Source organism: Otolemur garnettii, unplaced genomic scaffold, assembly GCF_000181295.1.
Source record: "Otolemur garnettii isolate 467f Iridium unplaced genomic scaffold, OtoGar3 scaffold00037, whole genome shotgun sequence".
NCBI classification, from domain to species: Eukaryota; Metazoa; Chordata; class Mammalia; order Primates; family Galagidae; genus Otolemur; species Otolemur garnettii.
In genome coordinates this window covers 10,880,974-10,901,840 of record NW_003852432.1, presented here as the reverse complement: position 1 = coordinate 10,901,840, position 20,867 = coordinate 10,880,974, and the positions used below count along the sequence as shown (strand labels likewise).

The following is a 20,867-nucleotide window of genomic DNA, read 5'->3' as shown; positions in this document are numbered from 1 at the left end:
ACGTGAGTGCCGTGTGTAACAGGGCACATGCTACCTAGTATGGAACTGATTTTAGAAAGAGAGAAAAGTATTTGTGGAGTAAACAAAATGAAGACTGTTTGGCTTTCACGTCAGCTCACTTTTATTCGTGTTTATAGGCTGAAATCTCACTGTTCAGCTGAACAGTCTTAAGTTTGAGGATCCGGGGCAGTCCAACTGCAGCCCATGGCTGGTGATGCAGATGCATGCTTATCTAAGAGTTGTCTTGGGCCACACATTAAATACACAAATACTAACGAAAGCTGGTGAGCACAAAAAGATCTGTGCATCATTTTCATGATCTCCAACACTGCAAATAAGCATTCACAGCCAGTCACAGGCTGTGGTTGGACACCCCTGAAAGCTGTAAGGCTGCTTGTAGGCAAAATGCTCAGACATTGATGTTCTTTTAGTACCAAAGGAACCCAGTCCTTTGGATCTGTGGGTTCAGGTAGTCATGCACTTTTCCAAATTCCACTCTGTGGCCACCAGTGCCACAACAAGGTTCCAGCGTTCTCATCCTCAGTGCTGACCTGTGCTCTGAATATATCAATGCTTAAGAAATAGAAGTTTAATCTGTAGAGCCTTTAGGATCACAAGTCTCACAAGACTTCTTTCATGAAGATCTCAGTTCATTACAGAGCTCACCGGCCTCGTGTTGTAAGACTGATTGTAAAATAAAGAAATGAACTCCTTTGGAGCTTTCTCTCGCCCCTGTCTATGCCGTCGCACAGCCTCTGTTCCACAACAACTGAAAGCTGATTTATTAGATTCTGATAACATATGTTCACATTATTTGTTACAACAGCCCGTCCCACCCTCCACTAAAACTTGGCTCACACTTTGAAAAATTCCTTTGTCACAAATGGACAAACTCACCATACCAAGGCCCTTGTGTTGAGCTTTGTTTATGTTGTGTACCTGGCAACAGAGATGATGTTCTTGTTCATTATTCATGGAAAAAGAGCCTCATTAGTGGCAGGACACATACTCTTGCCGAGATGCCTCGTTAGGGGTTTTGAGTTCAGCAGTTGTCAATAGAGTGCAGATGACCTAACCCCGACTGAATTCTGAAGGGAGTTTTGGCGCTGACTTGGCTCAGGCCTGTATCATTTACAGTAGAAACATAATGAAGTGGCTGCTGAAGTTACTGTTCTTGAGGGGTGAGCTGCAACCACTCAAGATTGTTGAAAAACATGCCTCTTGTTCCTCACCCCATCCCATGAAATGAGTTCTTTCAAGTTCATCTCTGCTGCTTTGCCTGGAGACCTCTCCTGAGCTGCTGGCTCCTTATCTGGGCTTGGGCAAGGAAGTGGGCGCTTTAGAGGGCTTGGCGCTCAGACAGCTAGTAGAGGCGCCCCGTTCTTCACCCTCATTCAGATGTCATCATTCTAATCCACGAGATGCTGGAGACAGCACTTTGAATCGCAGCCTCGTCCTTGCCCTCCGCAGAGCCACACCCGGCAGCAGAGCTGTACGTTATCTGTGCTAATTGGAATGCTCTGCTTGGGTAGCTATCTCTCGGATGGTTTATGGGTACCTCAGTCCTTCCTTTGTTACATTTGCTATGTGGAGGAATTTTTTTTAATAATGTGTTGAAGTGACACACTGGGATTAGTGCTACTTTTCTGACCTTTGCAAAAAAGATTTAGAAAAATGGCAAGGCACGGGGGGGGGGGGATAAGAACATTTGGGGGAGGAAAGAATGAAGGCCAAATGTATTCATCTTGGCTCATTCCTCTTCACGATTTAAAAAAATGGCTTTGAGTTTGAAAATAAGTGACATTCATAAACTCCTTTTAAGCAAAGCACTTTGGAAATCCTGGGTCCCTGCAAGGATTACCAGTTAGTTAGTCACATCTTGTCATCTGCAGTGTAAGTTTTGATTTTGCCACTGAGATAGCTTCTCATGTTTTATTATTCCAGCCATTAGTCTGAAATGCTGTCTTGCCATCCTGGGGAATTTTTATTCTCTTTTATTTTCAAGGTGTTAATGTATGGGTGGGCAATTGTGTCCAGGTGGTTGGTCCTGGTTCTATAAGGTTCTTCATACAGTGACTACAATAGCAGCAGCAACAGCTAACATGGCTTGAGTTCTTGTAATGTGTCAGTGTCAGACAGGATTGTCACCACAAGCATATTTGGTAGCTCCTGTTGTTAGCCCCCCTTTACAGCTGTGGTGACTGGCACAGAAAGAAGTAGCTAGCTCCCAGGAAGAACCCACAATATCAAAGTTTAGCTAAGTAGCTGTTACACTGTGGTAGAAAAGTGATCAACTGAGAGCAATTTTGTTAAATATGATATGAATTCTATAAGGACAGGAAAGCCAAGATAAAAAAACAAGGTGGGCTGACTCCAGGGCCAGGCTTTTTGTTTTGTTTTGTTTTGTTTTTGAGACAGATTCACACTTTGTCACCCTGGATAGAGTGTTATGACTCATAGCTCACAGCAACCTCAAACTTTGGGGGTCAAGCGATCCTCTTGCCTCAGCCTCCCAGGTAGCTGAGACTGCAGGTGCCCCCAGTGACGCCTGGCTAGTTTTTCTATTTTTAGTAGAGATGGGTCTCACTGTTGCTCAGGCTGGTCTGGAACTCTTGAGTTCAAGCAGTCCACCCACCTCAGCCTCCTTGAGGATTACATGCTAGGATTTCAGGCATGGGCCACCTCATCCAGCCTCAGAGCTATGCTTTTAACCATCACACCTAGCCTTTTTCTGCTGTTGGCAGTATCTAAATTGTTTTTATAAATGCCATTGTTCTTGTTGTTGTTATTAGCCAGAATTTATTGAGAACCTATTACATGCCAAGTATGTTATACACATTAACTATAACCTCACAATTACTTTGCAAGAATGTAGTTACTTCATTTTAGCAGATTCAGAAACTGAGGCTCTGTGAGTTTAAGTAACTTGCAAGACCACATTCCTAAAAAAGCAAAAGAGCTGGGATTCACATTCAGGTCCAGCTGGCTCCAAAGCCCATGTGTTTTCCATAAATGTAAGCCTTGCTAAAGTGGTGTGCTGTGCTGCTCCCAGAGGCAAAGGCACGAATTAGGTGGGCTGAGCTGTAGTGCAGAACTTCAGTGATGCCAAATTGTCTTTTAAGATTCCTTTCTAATCATTCTTTAAGAACTGAGTATATCTATTTTTTTCTTGAACTGTCTTCAAAATATGTCTTTCCATCTTCAGTCAGCTTGTACCTGATTATTTTAATCACAAAGGGGATTTGATGTAAGATATTCATCCAATATGAGATTTATTATCGTTTTTTTGTTCAGTCATGCACTTGCTATAAAGACAGCAGTGTTTTCAAGATCACCAAGTTGTGAGACCCTTCTTTTAGAAGCCACTGCTTCTAAAGACATTTATAGGCCACCCAGGTGGAAACCTTAAGTCTCAAAGATTAGGGTGGTAATGGAGGAAAGAATTCACGTGTTTTTTATTTATTATCATTTGTGCATTTCAGCTTTTGAAGAGTTTCCTAGAGCAAATGAATGTGAATCTCAGTGCATTGAGTCACCTTTGGGAACATCTAGTTGTGTCTGTGTCTCGTCAGTGATCCTTGGGGACCAAAAGGCAGCCAGGGGTAGTGGAGAAGAGGTGGGTCAGGTCCCAACTCTGCCTCTCACTAGCTGAGTGAACTCAAGCAACTTCATCAACCGTATAAACTTTGATCTCTTTCTTTGAAAGTAAAAACAAGGCTTAGAAAGGCTAAGGAACTTGCCCAAGGTCACACAGCTGTTATTTTGTTGTAAGGATTAATCCATGTTTAGACAGTGTTTATAACAGTGTGGGACCCTCAGTAAGAGTTCTGATGCTGTAAGACTTCTATTAATTGCTATAAAGAGCCAAGATTGCCACTCCTAAACCTCACCACTGTTACTGATCAGTCTTGGTCAAACAGAAAACCATGACGTAAGAGAATAAGAGCTGAGTCTTGAGCCCTGCAAAGAGGCAGCATTAGAGCTTGTTATCCCATTTACTCAGGCACCTAGTAGGACATAGACATCAGGAGATATTTGATAGGACCTGAAATTTCTAGTTTTATCTAAACTTTTGGAAAGCTGTAAAGGGGGTGTCACTTCTAATCAAAGGATAGATTGTTTCTTTGGCTTCATAACAACTTCACCTTCCGAACAATTTGTACAAACACAAACCCAGACCCAAGCCCTTGTGGATATTTATCCCTTCAAGTCATTTAGTAATTGCCCTAAGTTGGGGGCAAAAACTTCCCTGTTGTTCCCTTCTTCTCCAAAAGACTAGGGACGTTTTTGTAGGCACTAATGTTATATAAATGCAACAAATATATCATGACCATTTTTACTGATGCCATCAGCTCATGCTAAATTAGCATTATTATCTGCCTTCTGGTAGTGTATGGAGGGTATACGCTTTGGAGCAGGACGTTGAAGGAAATATTTTCATCTCAGTCGATTGAAAACACAAGTTCTAAAGACAGTCATTAGGGAATTATTCTATGTTGAGATGATTCAGAGAATAAGCCTTTTGCTGATATTGTTTTGCAGAGTCAGCATGTAGTTATAAATAAGAATTTCATAAACCTTGTGCATTGCCCAGGGCTTATAACTAGCAAAAAGTTACACAACTGTCATCACAGTTCCTTTGAAACAGTCACTGGATACCCTGTCCTTTAGGCAGGCTGTTTTCCATTTACGTTTGAGGAGTAAGCAGGAAGAGGGGGGATTCGAGATGTCTGAAGGACCAGGGAGGAAAATCTGTATTTGTCAGCACTTCATATCAGGCTGTCCCGACGTCCAAAATAGAGCTTGGACTCAGGAGTTCCAGACCAGCCTAAGCAAGAGCAAGATCTCCTTGCTGTTAGGGAAGAGTTCCAAGATAGCAGCCAAGTACCTGAAGGGAACTGTTGTGTGTAAGATGGGCTGTGAACCACGTGGCTGCTTCAGAGAAGAAAATAGTGATCTGTACTGATCCCGGGCTGCGGCTCAGGCCTGTAACACAAGTCCTGAGGAAGGACGGCCCTGTGTCGTTTGGCACTGGATGCCCTGCTGATTAGGACACCAAGAGGCAGATCTGCCAAGAGGACTAGGCCTTTGAGGTTACTGTGGAGCAAACAAAGGCTGGCAGGGAGTGGGTTCTGTGTGCACTGAGCCAGGTTTGCACTAATAGACGCCATTTCAATGAGAAGTGTACACAGGAGGAACTTCTGTCTCTGATGATAGAGGACCTTTTACGAATGCATACCTCTGTAATTCACATAGTTGGCAGATGCACAAACCCTCAAAATTTATGTCGTCTTTAGTAATCCTTATTACCCAGTTATCATAATTTACCAAGGTAACATCCCTCCCCAGCCAGCCATTACTGTCACGGAAACTGCTGTGTTTGGCTCCAGGGCACCAGCCTCAGAGGGGCCTTGTGATACAGAACTTCTGGGGTGATCCAGCCCAAAAACTGCAAATAACATCTGGTGTTTGGCTTTGCCGCATGAGATGAATTTTTCTGGGTGTAGTTGAATGTGTGTTGCCTGCCCCTCCCCCTTCCCCAAATTACTAAGGTCATGTAGAATTTCCCGATTGAATCATTGAAGTCCCAGGTGGCACATCTTTCTGAGAGTCTTGTATATCAATCCTTTTTATTTCTTCAGTGAAATGTTCTCCTTCGGTTGAAAGGGGGCCTTTTGGATTGGCTTTTTAAAGGTGGGGCAAAAAGACCTCACAGGGTCTGGACCGAACAACAGCAACAAAAATCTAAGGACAGAATCCTCTATTTCTGTTGTTTTCTTTGTACCGTATGAAGAACAGGAGTGAAGTGAGGAATTTTTTTTTGAGGACAGCATCACATAGTGGGACAGTAATAATATGTCACAATCTAGAAACAGGTGATGAAGGAGAAATGGAATGCTTTTTTGTTTATCTGTCTTTGTTGTATCTGATTGGTTCAGGGCCCCCACAGCACCTGTGAAGACCATGTGTATTAGATTGACAGAAGCTTCAGGTGTATTTGGTGGAGATGATTATCAATTTGTGGCCTGACCAAGAGAAGGGATACTTGGTACTTCATAATCTTAAAGGATTACAGATGTACTTGTTTAATTTTTTCAAATTATTTCAGCAGAGATCTCTAACATCCTTATTTTGTTGAACTACTAACTTTTAGGTGCTTCTGGATAGAGAAGTAAATATGATCTTTTCTATGTCACCAAGAAGGTTTCAGTCTAGCGGAGAAAGACATTAAAACACACACACATACACACACCAGTAAGTCTAAGTGAGATGAGTCAGTGTTTGGTGACTCTGATTGAAACACTCTGTAGAAGGTCCAGAGAAAGAAAGCCTTTGAGAGCGAGCCCTGTGTCCTCTCGGCCTGAACGCCTGTGTACCAGTGTAATCATTTGGAACGTCTGCGGTCAGGGGGTGAATCAGGAGATGGAGATGCCATGGTGACAGAGGGTCCTCATGTTTATCGCCGGCTGCCACCTTTGAAAATATTTTAGAATCATAGATATAAGAACTGCTGACCCTTAAATGACCTACCAGTTCCCAAGAAAAGTAATGATCCTTTTAAACTACATCCCCAGTATTATTGTTATTGGTAGGTGGACAGAGGAAATTAGGTCAAAAAGATTATCATTAAAAATCATTCTAGCCTATCTAAAAATTTACCCCATGGATTTCCCGAGACCCATCTATTTGACAGTTTGACTCGTAATTACAGAAATGTCTTCCAAGATTATTACATTTAAATTTTTGCTATTATGAGCCAGTTATGACTTTTTAAAATTCTAGTCATTCTGCCTAAGATGACCTTTTCTTTCAGCAGCATAGTTCCAATACAGGGTCCTGTAGGAGCCAGAAGAGGTGTGGTTTGCCTTCCTCACGTCTGGCCAAATTTTCTTCTACTTTTCTTCAACCTTGTTTCAGCTTTTTGTTTTTTCTTCCTGCCCCACATTCTCATTCTGCTGCTGTTTGAAATAGACACTCAGATTCAAACATCAATACAACTCCATGCATTCTGCTGGAATGCCATAAGCAAAGATAAGTGTAGCACACATGCTAAGCAATAACCAGTTTCTGACTTCCTCTTTAAAAACCCATCAACATTGTCCACTGTCAACTTCTAGGAGCTAAATAAAATCTAAATGTTTGGAAAATGAAGGAATCTAATATCTTATTATCAAGACACTAGAGATGTTAGTACATTAGTTTAGGATTTTACTCAGCAAACACTGACCACCAACTATATTCCAGACATTGTTTTGTGCTATAGACACAAAGAAGTGAAGAAGCAGAGCTTTTCTGCCTAAAGCAAACCACATACTTAGGACAGGGGATAAGAGAAGAGATAATGGCTATAAAGTATAAAGACTGTAGTAGACTCTAACCTAAGGTGAAAGGGACACCAGACCCAGCAAGGGAGAGTGAAGGACTTTGAGGCAAACAGAACATATTGAAAGGTGCGAGAACACATTGAACTTGGCATATGTGGAGCCTCTCCCTGTACTGAGGAGGGATGTAGCTAAGGGCAGCAGGTGTGTGGGGTGAGATAGGGTGGAGTCAGATTTCCTAGGGCTTTGCATCCAGCTGGCATCCTAGACATAGTCCCAGCATAAGAAGAGCTTTAATCTGGCCCAGAGTGAAGAGAGTGGCACAGTAGGTTCACATCGTGCCATTTTCTGACTTGGGAGCACTCGTGTGACAGAGAGTGGGATGCTCGCCAAAGTGATAATTAGGTGGGTTTTCTTAGAGATGGGGTCTTGCTAAGTTGTGCAGGCTGGTCTCAAACTCCTGGCCTCAAACAGCTCTCCCTTCTCAGTCTCCCAAATCACTGGGATTACAGGGTATGAACCACCATGCTCAGCTCATGATGAGGTGATTTCAGACACTGCACTGAAGTACAGTTCTAGTGGAGACATTTGTAAGGTTTTCCAAATACTAGTATAAAAGAGTTTGTAGGGCTGGGTGTAATGTCTCACACCTGTCATCTTAGCACTTTGGGAGATTGAGGAGGGAGGATTGCTTGAGGTCAGGAGTTTGAGACCACTCTGAGCAACATAGCAAGACCCCATCTCTACAAAAAGTAGAAAGCTTGGCTAGGGGTGATAGTACATGCCTATGGTCCCAGCTACTTGGGAAGCTGAAGCAGAAAGATTGCTTGAGCCCAGGAGTTTGAGGTTGCAGTGAGTTGTGGTCATGCCACTGCCTTCATTCCCAGAAAACAAAGCAAGACTGTTTCTAAATAAAAAGTAAGTAGAATTTGCTTTTTCTTTCTTAAGCACCAAATGGAAATCCCAGTATAGAAATTTTTTGTCTGTTAGATAAGCAAAAATTCCTATTTGAAACTATAACCACTTAATTTTATTTGCTGTCTGGTGATCTCTTAGCTACAGGAAGTTGAGGCCTATGGAGACCCAGCATAACCCTCAGAGAGTCTTGCAGGGGAGCATAACTAAAACACAGAGACAAGCCTGCCAGTACTAACATAACCCATCAACGCCAACCTAATTGTGCTGGAGTCATAGCAATGATTTCAGGGGAAAGATGTGGAATTGGGGGACCAGGTGGAGTGTGCACCTGTACTTTAAAGGTTGTGGTTTGGAGACAGTGGAGTACACAATGCGAATGCCCGTATAGATCTCACTGGCTAAAATCAAAGCATCTGATAAATCCTTACCCCACTGACGCTTCAGTTACTACCAACGTAGACAAAGCAGGAGAGTGATACCCTGGATTTAAGTCTTGCTAAAAAGTGAAGAACCTTAAGAGAATGCGACCATGTTATCTGTAGCAATAGAAAGAGAAGGGAACATTTGGCACAGACGTGTCCCTTGAATCTAAAAACAAATAAAACAACAGCAACAAAAAGCCAAAGCCGTGCTTTTTTGTTTTTTTTTTAATTGAGAGGAAAGATAAATAGGAAACCACAAATGGAGATTCAATGAATATAACTTACTTGGTGCTGACACCATTTGGCCAGGCGGTGTAGAGATTTTTTTTTAAGTGGAAAATGGTTCAAGAAAGATGGGAGACTTTAAAAGATGAAATTATGCTTACCCTCAATGGAAAAGTATAAAGGAAACATAAAAATTAAAGTATAAAAAGATTAGAATGACAAACAGCTAAGTAAGTATATACACGGGTGTGGTATAAACCTGTAAGCAGGTTTTCAGGGTGGGTAAGTTCAGAGCAAGCTAAAAGCCTCACACATTGAAGGACTTAATGTGTGAAGCTAATTTTCCAAGCCAAGCAGCAAAGAAAGTATAAGAGAATGATGACTGGGGAAATCAAAGCGAGCACCTCACTGGCAGATGGGACGGTGATAAGGACCAGTTATTGCAAGTTCAGTCCTACCATGAATTAGTTGGATGTCTCTTAAGAATTTCATTGAGCTTCTCTGGGCCTGTATTTCTTCATCTGTAAAAGAGAAATATTTGGGGTTGATGAGCAAGGCAGTCCTGTGCTGGGGCCAGTTCTCTGCCTGTCTCATGGTGGTACTGTTTGGAGCAGAAAACATTCACTGTACTAATACATTGATAAGAAGGCACAGCTACTCATTCCTATACTCTGCTTCCCTTTAAGGCTTTGCATTCTTTTTTTTTAAAATTTCAGCAAACAAGTTAATTTCGGCAAAATTCGAGAAGAAATTGTTATGTGGTTTATGATCACTTAGGAAAGAGGTGACTAAAGACCCAACATGGATTTACTAAGGAAGTTTTGCCAAAAAATCCACAGACAGTGGATGTAAAAATACTTGTAGTCTGTCTAATAGTAGTTAACTGTTTATTATTAGTTTGAATGATCATTTTTTCTTCATGGTTATCAGTTATGGGAAAACCACAAAATTTTTATATCTTTATGTAAATAAATCATTTGATACCATTTTTAATGCTATTCTTTTAGGTAATAGGGGGCAGTGTGGAAATAATACCTAATTAGTAAATGGCTGCACTTAAGTCTTTGCAGACCACAGTAAATTGAGGGCAATTTTATAGTATCCTATTTCTGGATTTTCTCCTTAGTCTTTCCATGGTCAGTAGTTTTTAAATCAGACTTTGGGGACAGCAGCACAGTTAAAAATCTGTGCTCTGGAGACAGGTCCTATTTGTTCTAGCTTTGTGATACTGGCATATCTCTTAACCATTCTATGCCTCATTTTCCCCATTTATAAATGGAGCTAACAGTCCCATCTCATAGAGTTGCTCTGGCTTAAATAGGATAATGTGTGTAAGTGATCAACACCAGTGCCTGGCACTTACTAAGGCCTTGGTAAGTGATAGCAGTAATTCTGAAGATGAAAATGATCATTTAGGGAAGAAAATATGGATGGAACAAAGCTGTGGGTGGCAGCTAGAATTAGAAAGTTTAGTATGCTGGAATGATGTGCTGAACCCATTCAGATTTAATGGTTTAGATTAATTTTAAGACTTAAAATTTAATGGAGTCAAATATGTAATCCTGCCTATAGGTTTTGAAAATTTCAAAAAATATTCATAGCTTCCAATAAAAGACCTGACTTTGGCTGAAATCAATTTGAATAGAATCTGAGGGGGTTTTGTTGACCCCCAGGGTCATTCCAGCTGGTGCTTAGGCAGGTGTAGTGGCCACAGCTCCTCTGACTGCACATTTACCCTGAGCTCTGGACTGGTTGGGTTCAGGGAAGTTAGATGATTATTTTCTTTTCTAATTATATTTCAAAATCACCCATGACTCAGAAAGCAACAAAAAGAGTTGAGAAGTTCTGAAGACTGTCAATTGAGGAACTGATGATATTTATCCTGGAAAAGATTGGTATAAAGGAAATATTTTAACCATCTTAAGGTTTGAAAGACTTAGGTTTTTCGAGAAGGATTCCTGAAGAGAATAGAGTGGGACAAAATGATAAAAAGGCAGGTAAAATACTATGAAGAGGTCAGATTGTTAAGGGAAGACAGCTTCTGATGACCAAAGAATTATAGGTTATTTTAAAATATATTTTTATTGAGGTATGTATTAAATATAGTAACATGCACAAACCTTAAGTGTAGAGAGGGATGATTTTTCACTTAGTTATACATCTAAGTAACTACCACCCCGATGAAACACAGGACATTATATCATCTCAGAAGGTTTCCTCCTGCCCCCCTACAGCCAGTAACTGCCCTCCAGCCCAGAAGTAATCACTTTCCTGACCTCTATCTCCGTAGATTAGGTTTGCAAACTTCACTCAGCCACTTTGGAGCACTGTTTAGCCGTTTTCAATGAAGTTAAACAGACATCTCTACCTTCTGCTCTAGCAATTCTAGTTCCAGTTGCATATCCAAGAGAAATGAGAGATGAGATTTGGTTTCTTTAAAGAAGATTACACAGGATGGTCACAGGAGCATTTTCCATCATAGCCCAAAGTGAGCAAACAATCCACATAACCATTATTAGGAGAATATATAAACATACGATGCAGCCACACAGTGACATTCTACTCAGCAATGAAAAATAACGAAGGACTGATACGTGCTACACAAAGACGATCTTGCCACCAACATGGTGCGTGGAAGAGGCCAAACACAAAACAGCACATCCTCTGATCCCGTTTGTACAGAGATCGGGACTATCACTCTCAATGAACAACTCTCAATACAGTTGGATTTCGCGTGCCTAGCATGGTTGGGGAAATGTCTCCTTTCAGAAAAGGATTTGTATGAAACACAAGGTGGCAAAGATGTAGAAGAAAAATTAAATTAATGCCAACAGTTCAGCTTGTTTAAGTGAGAAACATTTATTTAACCTTCCTTGTTTCTGCAGTGAGTAATGGAATTAGGTGAGGTCTCATTATTTCCTTTCCTTTTGTTTCCTCCTTGGATTCTAATTCTTAAGAGGACTTTCTGGTAATAATGGTAGCTGACTGCCTCTTACAAGAGACAGAAAGGCATTGCAGAGTCAGAAATCTGTTCGTACAAAATCAGACTAATCTAAACGATTGTGAGTCTCTTCCTCAAAATAAAATTTCTGAATAAAATAAAATACAGACAGCACTGGAAAGTAGATGATAGATTGTTATTCTCTGCTCAAAACTTCTGATACTGTCATTGTCATTGCCATCACTACCGGTGGCCAGTTTATCTTATCATTTTATCTGTTTCCTTAGTGATCAAAGCATGAAATCATAGTAGGTGGACAAAACCATAGAGAATAGATGATTGGTCACCAGGGGACATGTATGAGGAAGGACAAGGAGGGTGATGAGGGAGTTCTTCAACAATAATGGAAAAGTTCTGTATCTTCATGGTTGTGATGGTCCGTGAACTCAAATATAGGATAAAATGGCATAGACATGCATACCTGAACCCATGTAAAAATGGCAAAAAATGAACAAGGTCTGTAGGTAATGGTAGTGAAGTAAAATCGATTTCTTTTTGTTTTAATGCTACAATTATATAAAATATTGCTATTGGAGAAATTCACAGAAGACTGTATGTACTATTTTTACAAATTCCTATAAGTCTGTAAGCCTATAATTATGTCAAACTATTACGTTTAAAAATTATAATAGGCCACAACAGCCACGCCTCCATCTTTGGGGGTGTTTGGGGAGTGGGGAAATGAACAAAGTAGTGTCCACAGGGCAAGCAACATATAATAACAATCTATCATCTAGGGTACTTAGGGTAGTGAGATTTGGCTTTTCTTCACAGTGAGCCAGAGCACCAGCTCTGGTCTCCTCTTTAGATGTTAGGCAGTTACTAGATTAAAGTATGGTTAACAAGGTGAGTGTCCTGTAGCAGGCACAGAGCACATGGAACACCCCAACTTTACAAGAGTCTGTGAGTGTCTGATAGATCTGCGGCCTGACCACACTGAATAGACCAGTTCGACCCTTGTCTGTGCTGTGTTTGCTATTTGCCTGTGAATTTGCTCCAATTTATACAACAGAATTCTTCCTTCTAGCATCTTTGTTATCTTTTAAAAATTCAGTTACAAGTATATCATAAGAAGCTTTGGAAAAACAGATAAACAGCAGGAAAACATGCCTATAATCCTGCCACCCAGAAGGAAACACCCTTGATACATTATTTCCCCCATATTGTCAGGGGACACTTTCTAAGGGCGCCCGCCCCGGCCCCCTGCAGAAGATGTCTGAAACCACAGGTCGTATGGAATCCTATGAACTTAATAAGATTATGTGAACGTGCGCCTTCTCGTTCCACTTAGCACGCCCACCGTGGCCATAACTTTCACAGTTGGATGTGCAGCAGCAAGCCTAGCACAGATTTCTTTTCCTTTGTTCACAATATTGTGAGTAGATTCCTTAGGATAGATCTTAGCAACATCGGTGTCCGATTTTTTTCCCCTTTCCTTATTAAGTCAACAACTTTCACCTTTTCGTTTCAATGAGGCCCTTTATGACTTCCCTTTGGTATATCGGAATTGCCAGCATCTCTGCTCTTGCCCTCGGAGGCCGTTATAAAGTAAACTTGAACACAGCGCTGCAATACTAAGGCAGTCTGATAACTGGGATGGCTATAGAGTGATGGGCGGGCGGGGAGTGTCTACAGCTTGGAGGTGCTGGACAAGAGCATGAGTCACATCCCAGGCATGATTCACGTCATACCACAATACTCAGAGTAGCACACCATTTAAAATTTATAAAGTATTTCTGGGATTTTTCCATTTAATATTTTCCGACCACGGTTGACTATGGATAACTGAAGCTGCAGATAAGGAGGGAGGGGCATCTTCCTGTACTTGTACTGTATTATACCAGTCTTTTTATCTTTGTGTATACAAACGCTTCTAAAAGTGAATATTAAAGCCTACTTTTTAAAAATGTATTGTACTTATTGATAGCTGCATACGACACTGTCCCCCAGATCATTCACGTCCATCATGTTATTTAATGACTGCTTGGAATTGCACCCTTTGAATGTCCAGTAAATTAACCAATCTCCCGTGGTTGGACAGTGGGCTCGTTTCTAGTTTCCCTTCTTTAGAAACAATCTCATGATGAACAATTTTTGTTCATATCCACAATTATCTCCTCAGCATAAAGTTTTAAGAGTGGAATTTCTAGATAGGTAAACTGTAAAGGCTTTCCATTTATATTGCCAAAGTCCTTTGCAGAAAAATAAGCATCATTTTAAAAAATGGAACTTGTAAACCAAAAACTATTTCAACAAGATACTCTGTGTGAAGGGAAATTTTTAGTATCACTTTCTTCAGAGTGATTCCCTCCCCCCCTTAGAGCCAAATCGCCATTACCAAATAGATGTAATGTCTTCACAGAATTAAAATAAAAACATTGAAAATATCTATATAAACAAGGATGTTGAAATAATTTGCTACTTTTTATTTTTGTTAAACAGTGAAACCAAAATAACTTACTAGCATTAAAAGATAGGAAAGAGAATGAGCTCCCACCAACGGGGAACGTTTTTAATAAGCGCTACTAAAAACTCAACATGAATGTCTGGAAAGTGAACACAATGAACTTTAGTTTCCATCTTAACCACTGAAGAATTATTTGTTTACTTGTGGACTTTTTAAAAATTTAGGTATCTTGTTCCTCCCAGTAGCATTTCACAATGCCTGTTGAGAAGTTTTTATAAATGACAAAGAGGTCCAGTTAGCCAATCATGTGAAGGGTATCCATGTAATATCTAAACGTACGTATTTAGAGCTATACTCTGTTTGAATAAACTCAACATATGAAAATTCATATTTTAAAATAGAAGACAACTGCTGAAAAGGCAGCTGGGTGGATTTTAAAGAAAATTATTTTCAAAAACACAAATTACCCTTAGTTCTATGTATCACCTTGATACCATAAGGGATAGCTACAGTTCTTGTGAAATGTATGTGTTAACATATTTTTAACTTGTGCTTTCTTGGACTGAGATGATTAAAATGTGAATGTGTTGGAAAGTATTGCTCTTTGTAACTGCAGACTTACAGGACTCCCTACTTTGTTTTCTGTCTGCAGATATAAGCTTACCAAAGTCGGCCACCATATGCTACACAGCAGCCTTGCTCAAAGCAAGAGCTGTCTCTGACAAGTAAGTGAACAGAAACTTGTGTGCTCCTGAATGCCTGACTGTACTTACAGAGACATGTTGCCTCAGAGGGCTTCTCTGGAAGTTTCTCTTAGTCTCCGAGACCCCTGCTTATAAGCATGCATCTTCCAATACCTGCTGATCTTTTCTTTCACTACCAGGAGGGAAGGTATATCCCCAGGTATCATATCCTAAGGGTGAATGGGTTCCGAAAGAGGGATTTATATGACATTTCATGCCTCTGAGGTGACTTTCCTTTTTTTGTTAGACAGTGGATACCAAAAGGCCTGCTTAGGACTCACACAGAATGCCATCTTTCATTCATTTTTTGCACAGTCCTCTTCTGTCAGCAGTCCACGACTGGGTAGTAGTCACACAGACATGGAATGTGGCAGAGGGGATGGTCACCTCATATTCTCCATGTCTCACAGATGCCACAGCAGCTGCCCACCCAGGGTCTGTTTACTTTGAGTTGCCATTTTGATGGGACATTTGCCCATTTGCTTCAGGCAGGTGACTATGTCACCTAGAATTTTCACAGACACCCCAGGATGACTGGCAGGTGAAGGAGCATACGGTTGGCTTAACTGTTTTTGACTTCCTGAACATTTACACTCCCCGATACAGTCCCTCGGTAGCATCAAAAAGCAGAGAACAGGAGAGCAGTCTCTGCTGTGTCAGACAGGTTTGCTGTTTAGTGTGTGTGCACTTCAAGACCGAAGTAATTTTCTTTCATTCTTTTTTTATCCTGTAGATCGCCAGTACCTACTGCAACATCTTTTCTCCCTACACAGCGACTCCAGCTTGGGAGGGCAGGGCCAGGGTTGTCACAGCTTCCCCTGTGGTGTCTGCCTGCCAAGCACAGCTCTGGAGTTAGCCCTGGGTGTGAGGTGAGAAAGAGATTGCATGGTCTGGTTTTTTTCATTCACTTGGGCAGGTGTCTTGCCCGCAGTTTGGGCGTGCACACCCCCTGCCGGCGGCCCCAGGCAGGCTCGCCTGCTGCTGAAGCTGCAGTATCTTAACCCTCCATCGCAGCACTGACATCGGGTGGGAGCCTCCTTTGAAATTCTCCCCAGGTCTGTTTTTAACCAAGTGCGCTCTTCTGTAACCTAGTTTTCTCTTTTTCCTACACTGTCTGCCCTTATCAGTCCTACCCCTTCCTCCCACCTAAGCAGGTACCTCGTAGAAAATTTAGATTAGCTATTTAGACAGAGAGATTGACAGCTGAATTTAATTCCCGCCACGATTAGACGCAAGCACGCTTTCTGCTTCTGCTGGGGTTCTTGTTGGCCTCGGTCTGAGGGGTCCCTCAGAGGTCCCACGTAGTGGGAGTGTGGAGAGCTTGTGCCACTGGCTCGCTGTGGTTTGAGGGGCCCTTGATGTGTAGATGCCTTTTCAGGTTGATGCCCCAGCCGTGGTCCCAACAGGATGGTGTTTGTCTTTCTGCTTTCCAGATTCTCTCCTGAGGCTGCATCTCGACGGGGGCTGAGCACAGCAGAGATGAATGCGGTAGAGGCCATTCACAGAGCTGTGGAATTCAATCCTCATGTGCCAAAAGTGAGTCTTATGACAGCGGCTAGAGCCTTCACTGACCACAATGTCATTTCCCGAACATGCCCCATTACGAAAACACAAATTGCAACTACCAAATGTGGCGGCCCTGTATAATCTATGGTTTTAGCCTTATTTTAAGCAAAAGCTACACTCAAGAGGCTTTGGGGCTTGTTTTCAGATTTCACATAATAAGGGTAAATGGATAGACCTTGCTTAGACAGGCCATGTCAGGAAGTCTGAAATTGGTAAAATGTGAGGTCCCAAGAGTGTTGATACATTTGACAGGAATTTCATACCAGTTATGGTTTTATGTAGACCAAACTTGGTAAACTTTGTTGTGAATAAAACTGATAAAAAATACCAACTAACGTGACATTCCAGGTCTCTATAAATACATGATAGTTAACCAGTACTGGCAAGAAAATAATAGAGAAAACCTCAAAGTATGAAGTATTTTGATTTGTGTCATTTTAATAGGTATATAGAGTAGAAAATATTTGTCTTAGTTGTAACCACATGATTGACCAGTTTATAAATACCCAGTATTTCCCATATGTTTTTTCTGAAGTTTATTTTAAGGGAATCAAATCAGGGAACAGGATATTTCTGTAATCTTTAATTTAGGAGTAAATGCAGTTATGTGACAGGCACACAGCGGAAGGCCACATCCCATCGCACTGTTAAGCACACTTTGACCTCTAAGGCACTTCCTGCAGTTCCCATCAGGTATTACAAGGCGTAGAAGGTTGGTACCTTTGCCACTCCTTGGCCAACTATCAGATGAAGACTTATGGTGGGAAATGACAAAGGAAGGCTGCTTCACTTGTGGCATTGTAGTACACTAACAAAAGGATGGGTGTGTGTGTGTGAAATGCCTTATGGACTTACCTACTTTATTTTGTTGATATCCAGAGTAACAGAGGTAAGTGACATAACATCATTCCTGGGGCTTTCCTCAAGTCAAGGTTATCTTTTCACTTAAGAGGAAATTGAAGGGTGGTGCTCAGTGCCACATTTGCATAAGGATGTATTTATCCATTAGTTCTCATGGCTAATGACTGCTTTAGTATCTGTAGACTGTGTATTGTATATATGGTACTATTAATATTTCTCCTCATATAATTCTTTTGCCTAAGCTAAAAATGTTTATTCAACTTGGATTAAAATTTAAAATTAATCATGAAAATATTTATCTTGAACTACAGTAGGATTAGGTCATTCATCAATATATATTGAATGCTATTCTCTAACTACAGAGCTATTCTCTGACCATAAATACAGATCTTTTAGAAGTGGTGTTGAACAACAGCATCCTGGATTCTGAGGCATAAAACATAAGTCCCAAGTCCTTCTGGCTCTGTCATTTATCAGCCACAGGACCTTGGGCTTAGCATCTCTGAACTCAAAATTTTCCCCTCATCTTTAAATAACAATGTAAGTCCTGTCTGTCTTCTGTGATAATCAAGTGAGATAGTACATTTGAAGTTCTTTGAAATCACTTGAACACCATATATTTGTAAGTTATTAAAATTATTGATATTTGATTTGCTGGGGAGCTCCTCATGTCTAGGAATAAGATGGTAATTTTTTCAGTTGTTGTAACTAGAGCCTGGTAACCCTGGAACACAAGATAGAAAGTCAGTCCAGTATTTGTTGGTTAGATATTTTGTTTGAAGTAGTCACTTAATGCTATGATAATGGTCTGACATGGTTAATTTAACCTTTAGAAGGATATTGCAAGCTCTAAGAAAAAGTTTAAGGCAGCTGTGGAAAAATTGAACACAGTAAACTAGCACTACAGAATAAATAACATTATCCCAGAAGTGGAAACATTCAGAATATTTGATGGCGTTCTTTCGAATCATGAAACTGAGAGAAGGTAGGGTGGGTACCTAGGTTAACCCCCTCCATTGTTTTGCTTTGTTGGTGATTATGCTGAGGGGGCATCTCTGTCCTCATCCTCTTCTCTGTTGACATTTCCATGGAGAAAGAACCCTGTGAGTCACTGGACCCACCTGTTCAGAATTAGCCACAAACCTCTGATACTTGTATACTATATGCAGCGTGTGCTAAACATCTTTTACACATACCTGCTGTTTATTGGACTGCTTGATAATACTTAAGCAAACACAAATTGGTGATGCTTTGCAGAATACGGAACATCAGTGATGATTATAAACTTTTAGACTCTTCGTGTAAGCAAGAGTCTAAATACTGTCGAGGTTACCTTCCCATTCTAAGCTTAACTCTCTCCTCATAATGATATTATGACAATTATTTTTATTATTGGTTTCTTTTGAATGTTTATATGCCAAGCGCAGTGCTTACTAAACTACACACACCCTCTCATTTGTTCGTCATAACAACACTGTGAGGTGTATTATATTATCCCCATTACCTAGGTGAGCGTACTGAAGGTTTGGAGAGGTTAAATAATGTGCTTATGATCATACAAACAATAAATAACAGGGTGGCCAACCTTTTTTCTTCTCTGCTGTAAATTGGAAAAATAAGAATTGCCTTGGACCACACATAAAATACACAAACACTAATGAAAGCTGATGAGAAAATAAAGAAAAAAAGGTCCATGTGGATTTTCTTGTTATCAGACACTACAGATAAGAAAACAGTCCTCAAATGATCAGCATGCAGCCCATGGATGGCATGACGGATACTCCTGGAATGGATTCTGTTAACTACTCTTAAATCCTGCCTCCACTGCCTCCCCAATGCCACCAGGGGGCAGACCAGCTAAGGCTTGAACCCTTCCATGATGGAGGCACTCTGCTTCCCAAGGCATTCAGTTTCTTAACAACAATTCAGATTTCTTCAAGATATTTTCATGTCTGAAACACACCCATGAGTTCTTTTTCTCTATCACAGGAAGTTGTTGGTGTACCACAGCAGGAATCTTCAGTATCTAATCCTATTTTACCTAATTAATGATAGTCTGCTCAAAGATAGAAAAAAAATACCAAGTATAATAGCTGAGAACCGTCTTCCATAAATTTCCATCTTAGCTTCATCCTGTATCCCATTAAACAAAGGTACATAGGTGATACTTCACCATCCAGTGATGAGTATTAGTTATTTCCCTGGGAGTCTTACTCTTAGGAACTTTCTTCACCTGCAAACATGAGGAGTTAGGGAGTAAGCGTTGTTCCTGACCACCCCGTAGAACTAGGAATAAAACAGAAGCAGTGAAAAGACCCGGTCTGAATTCTGAAGGAGAGCCCCTTGAGTAGTCAGAAAGATGCTAGACACTAGAATTTTTGAAATTTTAGATTGCAGAAAATTAGCAAGGGGGAAATAGACACATAGATAGAGTTATCATTACAAATAAAATTGTCCCTCCCTTCTGAGAGGTTGCAGCTGTGTCCCCACCGCCCACAGAAGGGGATTAGAAATTCCTTGGTAGATTCTTAAAGACTGTTCCTAGTCTGAACAAACTTGGTTTTCATTTTCTCCATCTCCTCCTGATAATCTCTTCATCATTCCAGAAACATCTTCCTCCCTTTCCCTCTTTGCTCCTTCTAATCCTACTCTTTCTCACTCCAGCACCACGAGCAGTCACCACCAGGAAGCCTGTTCCTCCTCGTCAGACCAACCCCTCTCCTCTCTGGTTTCTCACTAGAGTGCACTGATTATGAACTCGCCATTTACCCCCTTTTGAGAACAATTGGGGTATTCATGAGGATGGTAATTTTCAAGAATCAGACACACAGTTCAAGAAGGCAGAGAAGTCCATTAGGGGATGCTTTTCCATTTAATGGGATTAAAATAGACGCTTTGCATTTATAGTGGGTATTTTCTATTTTTAAAAGAAAATGTCACTCATGATGCTGGACCAATGAAGGACTCCTGTCATCCTGCTTGTATCCCTTCATCTTTAGAGTTTATTGGATTTGTGTCCTTTCTCCTGTAACTGTGATCCCCTACTCACCTTGCTCTTTCTCAGCAATTTCACAGTTTACCTTGGGGTGGGTGGGGAGAGACATGTCTGTCCATGATCCATTCAATACACAGACCTGAACTAACTAACTATGCCCTGTTAGTGCGCTTCAGCTACACTGCAAGGCTATGGCTGTAAGGAGACACGTTTTCATTTTGAAGGATGTTACTTTAACTCCTTCAGGGTGCCAAATAGAAACTTTCATTTTCCAACGAGTTTCAAAAAAAGAGGCTAAATTATTTGTTTGTTATAGGCAGTATTAAACATGCTGGTTCCTCTGTAGTGCTATTATAAAAATAAATTCTTTTTAATATTAAAGTGTAAAGAAATCATAATATTATTAC

The 20,867-nt window shown here is 40.8% G+C and overlaps 1 protein-coding gene across 4 annotated transcripts in view; it reads left to right on the top strand.

Moving 5' to 3' along the window:
• The window catches only part of ST7 (suppression of tumorigenicity 7), a 272,254-nt gene that overhangs the window by 218,863 nt on the left and 32,524 nt on the right, over positions 1-20,867 (top strand). For all 4 annotated transcript variants that reach the window (XM_023513216.1, XM_003789794.2, XM_023513215.1 and 1 more), the window contains 2 exons: positions 14,948-15,020; positions 16,472-16,574. In XM_023513216.1, coding sequence (XP_023368984.1) covers positions 14,948-15,020; positions 16,472-16,574 — 176 coding nt within the window. The remainder of the gene's footprint in view (positions 1-14,947; positions 15,021-16,471; positions 16,575-20,867) is intronic.